Source organism: Etheostoma spectabile, chromosome 8, assembly GCF_008692095.1.
Source record: "Etheostoma spectabile isolate EspeVRDwgs_2016 chromosome 8, UIUC_Espe_1.0, whole genome shotgun sequence".
In the NCBI taxonomy this organism is placed as follows: domain Eukaryota; kingdom Metazoa; phylum Chordata; class Actinopteri; order Perciformes; family Percidae; genus Etheostoma; species Etheostoma spectabile.
Genome location: NC_045740.1, coordinates 15,069,120 through 15,084,208, shown reverse-complemented (window position 1 = coordinate 15,084,208; position 15,089 = coordinate 15,069,120). Strand labels below are relative to the sequence as shown.

Here is a 15,089-nt window from a genome sequence, read left to right as displayed (position 1 = left end):
GGGGGGTTTGCACTGGCCACTTTTGATTTTCACGTAAACTACGCCTATGTCTCACCTACGAAAAGGGAGAGCCCATAAAGCTGAGAAAGATAGCTATATGCTGTGGCACTATTCCATAACCACAAGGACTATATGAAGGCCAAAGGGTGGTAGTGTGGCATAGTTCTGTTCTACTCATCAGTTTGGATGTAAATCTTCTCATATCAGAATCACGTTAATTCAGACTGTCTGAGAAATCAAGCAGAGGTGCTACATTTCACAGCAAAGGCCATGTCTGTATTGAGTTAGGCTATTGTTCAGACAACTACTACTACAGTAACTGAATTGATCACATTTGACATGACAATGGAACATGTCATTTTGTTTTTTATTCTTTCATTTAAAAAACAAAAAACAATAAGAGGACTAACCCCTTGAGATGCACCATCTAAATTTTGAGGGGGTCTTCGGACACAAAACGTTGAAATTCAGAAACAGTTTGACATAATAATGATAATGAATTAAACAATCTAACAAAAAAAAACAATATACATAGTATGTCCGCTGTATGGCAATCCATCTAACCTGCAATGTTGGGAAAAACCCAACTTTATTCAGTTGGGGAAAAGCAAAGGCAAAGTTCAATTATTGACAAATGTCCTGGAGGAAACCCTGTAGTTGTAGAGTTCTCCGACACACCAACAAGCAGCTCCCACACAGCAAAGACACTTAAAAAAGATTTATGGCTTACAGAATGATACGTGTCTGTATAGGTATACTAAGGTGACATGTTGATTCATTTAAGCACATCAACTTCACACTGTGAACATTAATTGCAGGGCTGTTGGGCTGGATAGCAGTACACCATGCAGGTGTTTTTATTGTATCCATCGCTTCAAGATTCTTTACGCTGCATGCGCTACTGTACCATAGTACAAAGAGTGCTCCCGGCACTCCAGGTTTGAGATGATTGAGATACATAACTAAACAAGTACAACTCGTAAATCTCATCATGATTGCTTTTGGCATAGGCATTGTTGTCAAAACAATGTCCAAACATGTGCTGAAAGCCAGCGCCTCCGTCTCACAAACATTCCTCAGATAATCGCCCTTTTTTTTTCTCTCATGAACACTTCCCCACGCTCTCTGTCTTCCTCCTTCTCCCGGTCTCCTATACTCGATTTTTTAGCCAGCGCAGTGATGAGAAGCTTCCTCTTTCATTCAGGTTCCTCTCCGCCTGTCATTCTCCACGTCTCGTGCAGTGTTTAAATGTGAATGAGTTTGCATCTCCGACATCATTCATCCTCTTACCTCTCACTCGTTGTGAGAGGTAAGAGACTCTTTTGATCATTTCCAAGCTTGGAGTGGAGATAGGAGTGGAGATAGGCTGTGCCGCCGCTCCGATCCCCTCGGCGCAGCACGGCGCTTCGCTAAGTCAATAGCAGCTAATGAGGGCCTCGATAAGCGAAAACCACAATACAAATTGAATAAACTGAGAAAAGGATTCTGGTAATGACATGATGAAGCAATGTTGTTTGCCAGTAAAAAAGCTTTTGAGGGCTTTTGTTCTCTTTAATGACAGCAGATACAGCAGGAGGGTGGATGGGGTCGTGTTGTAGAATTCCAAACCGCCTTTAGGGAGTAGCGTTTTCATTTTTCTTTTCATTTGTTTCAGTTTTTTTTCTTTGCAAATATGTTCTATGATAACCATTATGGATAACTACTATTCTCAAACCACAGGTGTCAAGCAGCAATAAATGACTTGATGAATTGCCGGGGCCAGGTGTTGTGCTGGTGGGGCAGAATTCCTCTGTGATTCATCATAACAGCTTTTGTCTGACACAGCTGACAGGCAGCCATTAAGCGGGCTAACATGTTAGCATCGACCTGTAGAGCTTCTATAACAAATGCAGAATGTTGTTTTATGTAAAAAAGTCATCTCAAAATCTGTGGCAGTTTTACGGAATCGCTGAAAAGTCTGAATAATTCCGTGAAATGAACATGGCCCCTTCTGTTAAGGAAAAGGTTGTGGGTGCGGGACAACAACGGGTTGTGTTTAGGAAAAGAAGAATGGGATGGCCATATACAGCGGACGGGTTGGGTTTAGGAATCGTGATAGGCGGGACACGATCTTTGGTCTCCCGGGTGAAAGTTATTATGTTGTTGGGCCCATCCACTACCTCAACCAACATCCCAATGTGGATTTTCGGGCTTTCATACTACTCCTCATTGTTGTCGCTCTTAATGCTACGTCATCTTCTCATTGACTTTACTTTGGCATTGTTTTCCGTTGTGGCACATAACGCGCTGATAATAGTTTGTGATCATTCCACGGAATTCTGTGAGACCAGGCTGGAACATTAACTGTAATATGGAGCAGGATGGAGACTATTGGTTAGTTGTACAAAGAACCAACGTCAGGAAACAATAACGTAGCAGGCCAATTATTTTGGTGGTATTATTTGTATTGACGCTAGGGTGGCATTCATTGGTTTTATTTCTGTTGTTCCAGTCATGACAGATTTAATTTCTGGTGCAAAACAGTTCGTTCTTCTTTTCTTTTTTATTACTCTTGCCTGATGTGTTTTCCCATGTAAAATCTACCAGGGACTCAGCAGGTTTCACAATAACCTTGGCCGCCTCTAGATCTCATATACACAATACATGAGATCATGCACCAGGTTTAGTTCAAATCACACCTGTGTAGTTGAGCGGGTAATGGATATTAAGCACTGAAAAGGTTTTTTTATTTTATGAAAATGTTGCAGGTTTTACACACTCAGGGCGAGGTTGGCACATGTTGGAGTTTCACTTATTTTGCCAATGTTCCTTATCTTTACTGACTTTTTTTATTTGTCTACTCACTTATGTACAATTGTCTCGGTTTCTAGTCTGCTGGTTACACCCTTAGATTTAGATCAATATGTACCTTCACAGTGTACAAACCCTTCACCCTTGTGGTCAAGTCCTTGTTCCTAATGTGCCTGTTCTGAAACTTGGATTCTGCTACAGTTGTTTATTTGGTTGTGAAACATTCACTCAAGTTTTTGTCATAGATATTGAAGAGGCACTTCTTTAGTTTGCTTTATTCTGACACAGTCTCCAATTCCAAAATGATGCAACCATTTTTTTCATAACACTAGAACAGGATAATGACTCAAGATTTCCTTTAGTTTACGTTTAAGCAGGTAAAACAATTTAGGTCTAGATAAGAACAAAGGCAATTTTAATTAAAATTTTAATCATGGCTAAATGTGAAAAAGTAGATATTTCCTGGTTTTGTGTTTTTATGAGTTAAGAAATGAATGCTGAAGCATATCTCATGCACAAACAGACACACGCCCACCAACCTCCACACCCTTTTCACCACTTCATTGTCAAACTGTTTGTTCCTAGTCTTGACTCCACTGTCTGATTCTTTTGTTGTGAAAAGACATCACTCACCTTTTATGTTGGTTCACACAGAGCCCCTAAGGGGACATGGGGGGAAAATAAATTCTTGTGTGCCAGGACTGTAGTACTCGAGTCCGGTCTCGGACTCCAGTACGGACTCAAGACCGTTTTTCTATGGTCTCGGACTTGTCTCGAACTTGCTGGTATTTGGATTGAACTTGACGCGCTCTCGGCCACTGGTCTTGCCAAATATGGCTTTTGGTCTTGACCGAGTCCAGGTGTCATTATTGTGTTTATAATTATATTGGAGGGAAAGTGAAACACAGTTTAGGAGGGGATGTTGTTTGGCTTTTCACAAGTTTAGACAGTTAGGTAACGCTATGTTGATGTTTGCTAACGTTAGCACAACAGCGTAATCCTAGCCTGCTAGGTAAAACGTGCATTCACGTTGTCAACATGCTGCAAGACCTTTGACATTAGTGCTCATTTTGTCCCATCATTTTATTGAATGAAATATTAAGCTTTGTTTCTACAAGATGGGTGGGTTTTGGTTATGTTACACACAAAGCTAACTGGCTATAGTTAGCATACGTATGCTAGCGTTAGCTAGACATTAGAATAGATTAGATATCGAGGGGAATGGCTATACTTGCAAATGCTGGGTACTGTTTTTGCTTTTATATCAACAATTAACCCAAAATTATTGTCTTGATGCTGTCATGACTTTTTTCTGCACTGGACTTGTCTTGACTCTGGATCAAACCTTTTTTGACTCGGTCTTGACTGAGACTCAAACCATTTTGGACTCGGTCTTGACTGAGACTCAAACCTCTTTGAAGTTGGTCTTGACTTGGTCTCGACTAGTCCTGGTCTTTGACTTATCTGGACTTGACAAAGGTGGTCTTGACTACAGCCCTGTCATGCGCACAAAATACTTTCTGGTCTGAACGTGAATTATTAACTTTAGCCATGTAACGTTAGCAGTACTTTGTTGGCATCATTTTGCTAGCCTGAGATTGGTTTCTCACATGCTGATGAGAAAAGATTTCACACAAGAAAAAAAAGAATTCTCCATGTTTGCCCCTTTAGGGGCTCCACAGGTTCATCCCAATTACAAAAAATAATAATGATCTTACTTCCTTAGCGATAGCCATACAGATAGCTTGGGTTTTGTTAAGATATTGTGGGGATTTCAGACCGTCTTCCCTTAAAAAATAGTGGTAAAGGTTGACTGTGAACGCACATGTGAGGTGATATAGCCTAATGAGCGTTTGTAGAACTGCAGAGAGAGCTTGAAGCAGGACAATTTCCCATCACCAAGGGCATGTGCCAGCTGCTAAGTGACACACGAGCGCTCAAAATTACTTTCAACCAATCTTCTACACCCTTGCACCACCTAGCCTATTCATGAGAAGCTACTCTTTTATGTCTGTGTCTTATTCGGTGGCAAGTTTTCATACAAAAAAAGATCTTTACACACATTATCAGAGTGGAACATTTGATGACCGCATTGTTATATTTTGTCTTAATTTAGGTGTTTACAGTGCTCATTTACAATTAAAAGGTTTGTAAATATGGTTGTTCAAGTTAATTGCAGCAAACCATAGTCAACGTTATTCAAATAAAACTTATTTTTTTACAGAATAGGGGCTAGTGAAGATGCTGAGTGGCTAGTAACTTTTTGGAAAACCACTAGCCACATTAGCTGTCACACCCTGTACTTAACTGAAGTCATATACGTGACAACCTATTCTGTAGTTTAGGTATGAGAACGTGATGGGTGATTTTTGATAAAATCTCAGGAGACAAGGTGTTTTTGTATTACCTGTAGTTGTAAAGGGCTGAGTCCAGACGCCGCTGCAGCTGCCATGGTAGATGGAATGAACTGCATGGGGTAATTCTCACCTGTTGAAAAACCAAAACAAAACATGTTATAGAGAGTGGTGGGGGAAGGCAGATTACTGCCTACCTTCAGCCAACCTCTGTCTGTCTCCCCCTTTGCCTCCTTACTTGTTCCTGTCTTGCGCTCCTTTTTTTACTCATGTTTATTAATGGAAAATGAAACACGAAGGGTCACAAGTGTTGTATCCAAAGGTTAATAACGCCCATTGTCGGTACACACGGGTGCTTGAGACTCTGGCGATCAGAGTTGAAGTCCGTTGCTCTTGAACTCTGATCGCTCTTGTATATGCATTCATAAATGCATATACAAGTAGCCGTGTATAGTAACCCCTGCTGTTTGTCCCTAAAAGGCTTTCCATGTCTGAGCCTTTGTTAAAAACAGACCAAAGTCAAAGGAGAGTGTGGAATAATGGCTTTTTAATCCCTTTCTTCATTTCTGCCTCACTTTGTGGCCTTGTGGGAGTGTATGCTCACGCAATAGAAATAAACCAGGATTATTCTGTATGTAGTATGGAGGGTCAGTGGTGCGAGCAGTGGTGCGAGCACCTGGAGAAATGCATGAAAGAAAAGAATGTGTGAAGGACGAGGAAAGAGGGAAAAAGCAGGTGGTGCTGTGAATCCTACAATGAGAAGATGTGTACTTGAAGTGTGTTGAAGTGAGTTGTTGAGGCTTTTTGTACAAAATCCTTGTGGATTGCTGAAAACATGCAACATGAATGCAAGTCTTAACATGTGATTTGTGGAATCATGTGTTTTGTCTGTCTGCGTCATCCTTCTGTGTCCATTGTTAGGTTGAAGCGTACCAGGAGAACATGCTTGAGTGTGTTTTTGTGTGTGTGTGTGTGTGTGTGAAAGTGTGAAATTCCATGTTGCAGATGTGTGCAACTGATACGCTTTCAGCCCTCCATAAAGGAGACATTCCAGTCCTCACTGTGTCCAATGTATTGTTCCTGACGTGAACAAGCAGAGCTTGTAAATCTCTTCGCTCATTTCCAGAACATTCCTCACCTGACACACCTCATTAACATAGACTGGGATTTCTGCGTGTGAGTGTGTGTGTGTGTGTGTGTTTGTATACCTGGCTTGTAGGACATGCCCGGTGGAAAGAGGAAGCCCTGCTGTGCCGCAGCAGCAGCAGCCAGAGACCGCTGGTCGTGAGGAAACACTGGGATCATCAGAGGAGCCATGTGACCCTGGACCTAAGAGAGAGAGAGAGAGAGAAGAGAGACATTGACAGAGAGTGAGTGAGGAGAGAGATGTTTTAAATCCATACATGAAATATGTCATAAAAATCAACTTGTCGAACACACACAACCACTCCTAGCTATACAAATGCTGCAAACGTGCACAAATCAAAAAAAAAAAAAGAATAATGAAAGGATAAAAAGAAAGGACTGTCATGCGATAGCAGAGAAAGGGAGAGTGAAGCAAAGAAGCACAGAAGAAAGAAACAATTACTGTAAAATAAAAAAAGAGAAACGGGTGAATAACTGTTAAGAGGGAAAGATTAGGGAAAAGAAATGGTCAAGATTTCCAAAGGCTGCTGACCAAAAACCAAAGAGCTCATATACAGTAAAAAGACAAACACATACACTCCAAGGAGGAAAGGCTCAGCAGGATTAAAGAGACAAGAGTTAAAGAACGGAGACCAAACAACAAATAAAGACGCACATTCTTGAGAGACAAGTGTAAAAATGTGAAACAAAATGCCTTTAAAACAACAGAGGGGCTAACGGCTCCCTTTCATGTCGGCTTGAAAGACTCTTAAAAACTGTGGGTTCGGCTGAGTTAGGGCGCTGAAGGCTCGAACCGAGGAGAGCATATCAAAGATGAGCCTGCGGGAATCTATTAGGGCTGGAACCACCGCGCTGTCTCACTCTCTTCCCTTCCATCTCTCCCTTTATCTCGCACTTTTCTTTAAACTGTTCTCTCTCATAAATTGTTTGTCTCTTTCCCTCTCATGTCTCCTTTTCTTGTCTTTCCTTTTTTGTCTGTCTCTCTGTTTGGCTTTGCTTCCTGTTCGTTTTTTTTCCTTCTTGATTGTTACGTTTTGATTTTCACACACGTTAAAGGCATCAATATTAAAAGCAAATTAGGTGTTTTGGAACAAAAGGATTGACTAATAGGCCTATTTGGAGGACTTGTATCAGTCACATTTCTATACTTGCTGAAAAAATATAAGCCAAAGGAATGACTGTAAATTTTTGGGGGGTGCAAAAAAATGCATTTGTGTTGCTGTATCTTAATGTCTTTGTGGATCAGCTGTACAAAAGAAATGTATTCAATGCCAGTTTTACAAGGATTTTTTAACTGCAACCGTCCACCTCCATTTTCTCTCCTCTCCTCTTTCTTCTTTTGAAAATCATTTTTGTTTCTCTCAGTCTCTTATCACTTGTGAATGTTTATTATTTTTCCTGTTCTTGACAGTCTCCCTTTTTCTTCTTCTCTATAGCTTTCTCTTTCCCAGATTTGTGCCCCTCCCCCCCATTATTTATTTTTAGATGAGTTGAGATTCATTCTCTTACTTCCTCCTCTGTATTTCATCAATTTTCAGCTAACCACACTATTATCTTGGCTTCTATATATCTCAGACTGTCTCATTCATTTCCCTTCCACCTCTGCTTTTCCTTCATTTTTTCTGTCTTGTAAATTTGTTTGTCTCGTTACCTCTCATCTCCTTTTCTTGTCTTTTCTCTCTGTCTGTCTTTCGTTATCCATGTCCTACTCCTGTTTCTACTTCTCTCCAATTCTCTCTTAACCTTTTCTTCTCATTTTACTTCTTTTCTTCAACTCTTGACGCTATCTGCTCTTCCTCCCATCATGCTCTTCTTGTTTCTTCTTTTTCTTTAATGTGTTACTCTTTCAGATGAACGATGGTTGACACCTTTCTTTCATTGTCCATTTCTTCCCTTGCTTCCATTCAATGCCATCTAAATCCATTTGTCTTCTTTACTACCAATTCATTAACCACCCTGAGCCCTCCCGCTGTCTTCCTGGGACAGTTCATCATTTGAGCCTAAATTTACAGCATCCGCATGTTGTGTGGTTTCAGTGTTTCTTTGCATTTGTACTGCAGGGTTACGGGGTTGACTTAGATGACCATCCTCTGGGATGTATATGGAGTGTGTGAGAGAGGGTGCAAGGGTTTGAGGTAGGGAGGTTCAAAGAGCATGACTGAGTAGAGAGAGAGAGAGAGAGAGAAAGAAAGAGAGAGAGATAGATAAGAACATAAAAATAACTAGTATGCAACCCACTCACAAAACAGAACTTCAATATCAGATGATTTCTAGAAAATGCCACGATTACGCTCAGTGGCAATGTATTTAAATGTCCAGCTTCAACCTCTCTTTCATTTTCAATATCCTCTCTTGGAAATCAGAGCATGGTAAACTAACACTACCTGGTTAAGGAAACATCATCACCATCATTGTTAAATAATTGAAAAAAGCCAACAAAAAAGGTTTTTTATTATGTGTATATGCCCATCTAGAAAATACAATAAATCATGTAACTGCAAACATATCCAATATGAACATAACTGCTGAGCGGACCGGTCCTGTGTTTGTGTGTTTATAATCTGTCCTTTTGAGAACAAATTTAAATATTTTTATGAACTTAAATAATTCGACTTTAGAAAAGCTGTGGCTCAAAAAAATATATGCAGTCAACCGAGCACCCTTAACAAAAAAGAGTGTGTCCAGTGTGCGTATGTGTGGGCTTGGTCTTGTATATTTATGAGGACCAACAAGAGTTTTAGACCTTGTAAGGACTTTTCCAATATTTTGTTTGGTCTTCACTTAATCAAAGTGCAGTTTGAGGCTTAAGACTTGGTTTTAGGGTCAAGGTTACAATTAGGCTGTGTGTGTGTGTGTGTGTGCGTGTGTGCGTGTGTTTATGTATTGACACACATTAGCATTGTTCAGTAAGCGTGCAGTTACATGTGTTCATCACCTGACCAGTTCTTCAGACATGGTTGTTTAGGTCACACACCAAAAAGCCTGATAGCTTGGGAGGCCCTTATTACACACATACACACACAGACACACACAGACACACACAGACACACACACACACACACACACACACACACACACACACACACACACACACACACACACACATACATACATATTGAAAGTTCAGGCTATTTTTCCCATGCACACACCCAGACACAAGCTGTCCCACGTCTTGTGACACGGAAAAAGAATAAGAATAAAAACAAGTCTGTCTGTCCGAATAGCTTAAAAAAAAGAAGAAGAGAAGAAGAAGAAGAGAGAAGTAGGGGATTAGGGGAAGGTGGGGGGGGGTGAAGTTATAGAGTGGGACAAAATGCTCCCATTCATTGTATTCCTTTGGGAACACTGGGACTGACTGGGGTTGCTTCACTAGCGCAAACACACAAAGATCTTCTTTTACCAAGGGGAGGGGGGAGGAGGGGAGGGGGGGAGGTGGGCGCTGGATGAATGGACTGGGGAAGGTGGTGCTGCGGGGGCCCCCGCTCTGCTCAGCCCCTAAGAAAACACAAGGCCCCCTTCCTCTAACTGCCCACCAGACACATCGACATACACACCTAGGCACAGGGAACATGTGTACACGTGCAGACACACACTCAGAATTAATGGTCCTCTTGTGTACGGCCAGCAGGGTTAGAGGGCAATGAGTGTGTATGTGGTGTGGCTGTATGTCAGTGTGTTTGAGAAGGAGTGACCTCTGGAAGCACGATGGAGGCCTGAAAAATCCAAGTAGTTCTTTCAATTTTTAGTTGTTCTGAATAATTCTCTCTTTCTAAATCGACTACTATTGTCTGCTACAATACGTATTTAAACTAATTCTCCAATGAGCAATCTGATTGATTTAGTTTATTTTGAAAACACAAGTATGGCCAATTGTGAAGCTCTTTAACAGTTGGTCGTACTTGCGTGGTAGCTGTTTTTTTGCCACTTTCTTGCTGCTTCCAGTCATTCTTGGGTCATTGTTTTGGGTTCTCCAGCCAGCGTATGGATTGTATAGTCAAGTATCACTGAACTCATATAAAACTGTAGCCAGCTGTTTTTGGCAAACAAGCTCAAACAAGGCTACCTGCTTAGCTTGAAACAGCAGAAAGTTGAAGTAACGTTAAACAAGTAGAAACTGAAGAAAGCATTTAACTTTTTAAAGACACATTTTTTCTCAGGAGTTAAACACAAGCTAAAGCATGACATGTTAGCCATAGCAACTTGATAATGGTAAACCAAGTCTGAGCTTTTTTAGTGTGTTGTGCTTTTGCCCCATAGTTGCCAGATGTTGTTTAATCTAGCTATAAGAACACTATATATCTACACATAATTACATTTTTTGTTCTCCCACCATCTTGCTACTCCCATGTGTGCACAATGAAGAGGTGATTTTAGGTGAAGCACACAGGATTACTGTATGCTTATTGCATTTCTTCTATGGGACACAGGTTAATACACTGGAGTGAGAGCCATTGCAAAGTCAAGAATTAGCCATTCTCCATAGCTGGTGAGTCCAATCGACGTTATGGGCCTTCCATGGCTTTCCGAGTTAGTGTGTCTGAAGCTGTATATGCTGACGTAGGTGCTGCCTGTCTTTCTAACTGCCATTCGCCTGCTCCATTAGTTCTTATGCATGTTGGTGTGTGTGTGTGTGTGTGTGTGTGTGTGTGTGTGTGTGTGTTGTATTTGTGCGTGTTTGTCCTAACCCAGACTATTCACAACCTCATCGTACGCCAGTGCTTTATTAATAAGAAGACTAACAGTGATGAAGAATCACTTTACAGAGAGACTTAAGAGTATGAATGTTAAAACCATATCTGTACCTTAATTAGTCCCAATGTAAACACCAATAATAGTGGGCTAATGGTGTTTCAACAGGGGCCGGCATGTTCTACATTTGGAACAGGCTGCTGACTACATCATCCGTGGAAGAAGATAATACAAGATTAAATTATAAAGTAAAAACAATCGTAAAACAAAAAGAACTCAAAGACAGAAGAGGAGGAGGGCAGGCGGAGGAGGAGACAGAGGAGTTATAAATGAAGAACAGAGAGAGGGAGGAGGAGGACAAGGAGGAGTGCGGCTTTGCAGTCATTAATTAGCCTGTTAGCTAGGGCCTGGGCGGTGCGGTTAGGGCCTGTGCCTTTGTGGGCCCGAAGGAAATGGGCCACATATGAGAACCATTATAGGAACTGACTTAACAAAGACACATGCCTGTCAGCCACCAGGCTGGGCTGGGCCACTTTGCCTACGGCACACAAAGGGCCCACCACCCCTGTGCGTAAGTATGTGTGTCTGCCTATATGTGTGTGTTTTTGCATGTGTGTTGTTGTGTGGATGGGATCAGGGAAATGTATATGAACTGTCCATGTGTGCGTTTATGCAGTAATATCAGCTGACTGTACTTTTACTTAGTATCAGATACCTGTTTATGTGTACTTACATATATGTGTGTGACTTTTGTATGCATGTATGTACATTTGATGTAAAAATATCAGCTGGTCAGTTTGTTTCTTCACATGTTTGGGTGTGCATGCGTGTCTGTATGTGTGTGTGTGTAACCATATCTATCAGAATGGGGCCTTCGGAAGCGTTTCTTTAACCCGTGGACATCCCCCGCTGACTCTCCACACCATTTAAAACCACATGACAGGAAACCTGGGTTACTTTGAACTACAGCTGCCCCCCCACCCCCCAAATTCTACAACATCGCACCACACTGACAAACACACTGACACCATCCACGGACAAAGGAGAAAGACGGAATGATGAGAGGCAGAACTGGAAAAAAGGGCTGAAAACAACTCCTCACTGGGATTTTATTGTCTCCGTTCATAAATCAGAAACAGATAAGACTGTATAATAAGTCATACAATTTATGCTAATTAATCACTGAAAGTCGGTTAACTTTATTTGCCGTGATGATGCAACAGCTGGCATGTGTAACTGAACACATCAAAGAGTTGCAACTGTTCCACTTATCTAGCTAAATTTTTTGGGGGGGTTCTTATTTTGTCCATCTGGGCAACATTTAGTGTTTCAAATTAAGATATAAACAACTACCGGCAAATCTAAAAAAAAAAAAAAAAAAGGGGCTTTACCACACTAAGGCCTATTCTTTTCAGCTGAAACAGTAGCATTTGGTCAGCTCCTCAGAGTATTGGCCTGAGAGGAGCTCAGGTCTGGATTTGATAAGTGGAAACAGACCAGTGCAGCGCTGCCTGTGTGTTTAAAGCCAACACACATCCGACACAGTGTAAACAGCCCGTACACCAGTGAATAAGCCTTGGAGCTTGGCCATTATAATTATAAACCTCTGTACAGTAGATAGACCAAATGGTTCTTACTAAACTGGGTTTGTTCACCAAGAAATGCCATTGTTTTAATTATGAGACATTGCTGCACACCCAGCTGTGATGCATTAAATATTTAGCAACCTTTCAATGAAAACAAATTCTTTTTTTTGGGACTCTTTTGTGCATTTATTTTTGTACCTTCACTAAACAGCTGATTAAAGTCATTCTGGCCGTTTTGATTTAAATTTGACATAGAAAATAAAAAACTGATTGGAATATGTGGAGTATGTTTCACCTGAATTTACAGCCGATGGTTTTAAAGTTCTACATGATAACATGCTGCTCTCAAGAGCTATTTTCTGCATGTCCTTAATCCTCAAAACCAAACATGACACAGTATCCATGCTTCACTGTGCGGAAGAGGATCCAAGTAGGAGCTGTTTTTTTATGGACTTGCTCTCCCCTGGGGCTCGGAGTCCTAATGAAGTCCGATCCGAGCTTTATTAAGATCCAGGGGTGGGAGCTCGTCATAAAAATAAAAGAAAAGAAGGAGAGGATAAAAAACAGGCTCTTGTTAACTAGATCACACCTCTGGAGCACAGGGAGATCCAAAGCTCAGGACCAATGGGGGGTAAAAGGGGTAAGGGACGGGACTAAACCAGTCACAGCGGAAAGTAGATTGAGATTGTCTCACAAGCCGATTTAATTCAGTAGCAATCCAACCACTTAAAAAAAAAGAAATACAGGCTGGTTAAGTTCCCACATGGCTATTAACCGCAGTGCGCAAATTTGGCTTGCCCCTGGGGGGAATTTCTTGGTGGGTTTGCATGTACACAACGTACAGCGCACACAGATCATAAGTCTCAGAGCATCAGGTGGCACGATGTAACAGAATGAGAGTGTGAAAAAGAAAAGGAAACAAATAGAATCCGGGCTGAATAAGAAGTGTGAATGAAACAGCAAGTGATGTATTTCATCTGCATATTGCCTGCATTTATTTTTGCAATTCATTTTTATGGGCTCGAATTATGAAAGTTGCAGTATTTACACGGCACAAGAAACAGCAGAGGCATGACGTGAGCTGAGAGGTACATAAAACGTCTGATTGAAACAGACAGAGAGGAGTGCAGGTCGGGGGGGAAGAGAGGAAACATACTGTATGTTAATAAATAGAAAAAGAGAGAAAGAGAGAGTAGGAGGAAGCCTAGAGGATGCTGGGATATCGATCGCTGACTGATCAATGCAGCAGTAAATGATCTGGCCATAACCAGGGCAATTACTGGGTCAGCGTGTGTGTGTGTGTGTGTGTGTGTGTGTGTGTGTGTGTGTGTGTGCGTGCGCATGCCTCCGTATAAATGCAAGGCTGATGTGGTGCCACTGCCGAACCTCTCAATAGCAGGCAAAACAAAAGAAAAGGTCACAACCTCACAACCTCTCACGTTATTGTTGTTTCCCAATCAAACATGACTTAATAATATTGGAAAAGGAGGAAAATGGACAATTAGATCCTCCAGGGTTGGAGGACAAAAGAAGAGACATTAACAGCATCCAAAGACGGACACAGAAAACAAGAGACGATGGGGAAGAAACAAGGGGTGTGTGTGTGTGTGTGAGAGAGAGATGGTAGTTGAGAACTTACCTGGATCTGTTGCTGGAGAATGTTTATCTTGTGCTGCTGCTGCAGGAGCTGCTGCTGCTGTCTGGCAATCTGGGCACACACACACACACACACACACACACACACACACACACACACACACAGAAATGTTAATATTATTTCTATAATGTAATTTATAATAGAATTTCTTCCATAATTCTGAGAAGATGAAGACTGCAATGAAGTTTTGTTGTGCTTTGAAAATTGGGCAAATGTTTGTGTTTCTTTCGTTTAATGGGAGACAATCTGCTTTAATATATCATTAAAAAAATAAAAATAAACAGCTGGGTAAAAAACTCTGATTATTTTAAGAAAGGGTGCATGCACACAGAAGTAATTCTGTGTGTATCCCCATATTAGTGTTTTATTTACCACATCAATGATATTTATGGAGTAGGGAGAGCACCTTCTGTCAATTTAAGAGCATTTATCATCAACTTTACATTCCGATTTTGGAAATTATTCCTAAATCTGAATATAAAATCAATTAGAAATGCTCTCAAATGGAAAGAATGGGCTTCAATTCAATGGGAAATCAATTCAAACCAGTATGCTGGGTCATTTTGCGGTAAACATTGGTAAAACGCAAACAATGAGTGTTAATATCAAGTGGGAGATGAGAAATACCAGAAGAGAATGCATGTGAGCTACGTAAAAACAAAAACAAATGGCAAAAAGATTCAACAACAGTGAAAAAGGAGTCTGACGTTTGGTGCTGCAGGTTAATGGCCGCGCTGCACTCAAGATCAAGATTTTTGAATGGAGCGTTTCTGAAAAAAATCTCTTAACTGACACTGAATCTGTGAGATTGACATGTTTACTAGGCCAACCAACAACGCCCAGCATGCCTCTGGAACCCCCCCCCCC

The 15,089-nt window shown here is 41.1% G+C and overlaps 1 protein-coding gene across 8 annotated transcripts in view; it reads right to left on the bottom strand.

Annotated features, from left to right (window-relative positions):
* Positions 1-15,089, bottom strand: part of LOC116693604 (transcription factor SOX-6) — a 113,845-nt gene that overhangs the window by 24,159 nt on the left and 74,597 nt on the right. For 6 of the 8 annotated variants that reach the window (XM_032522664.1, XM_032522668.1, XM_032522669.1 and 3 more), the window contains 3 exons: positions 14,205-14,273; positions 6,353-6,473; positions 5,198-5,280 (listed from right to left, as the gene is read on the bottom strand). In XM_032522664.1, coding sequence (XP_032378555.1) covers positions 5,198-5,280; positions 6,353-6,473; positions 14,205-14,273 — 273 coding nt within the window. The remainder of the gene's footprint in view (positions 1-5,197; positions 5,281-6,352; positions 6,474-14,204; positions 14,274-15,089) is intronic. The other 2 variants (XM_032522667.1, XM_032522670.1) reach the window with 1 other exon arrangement.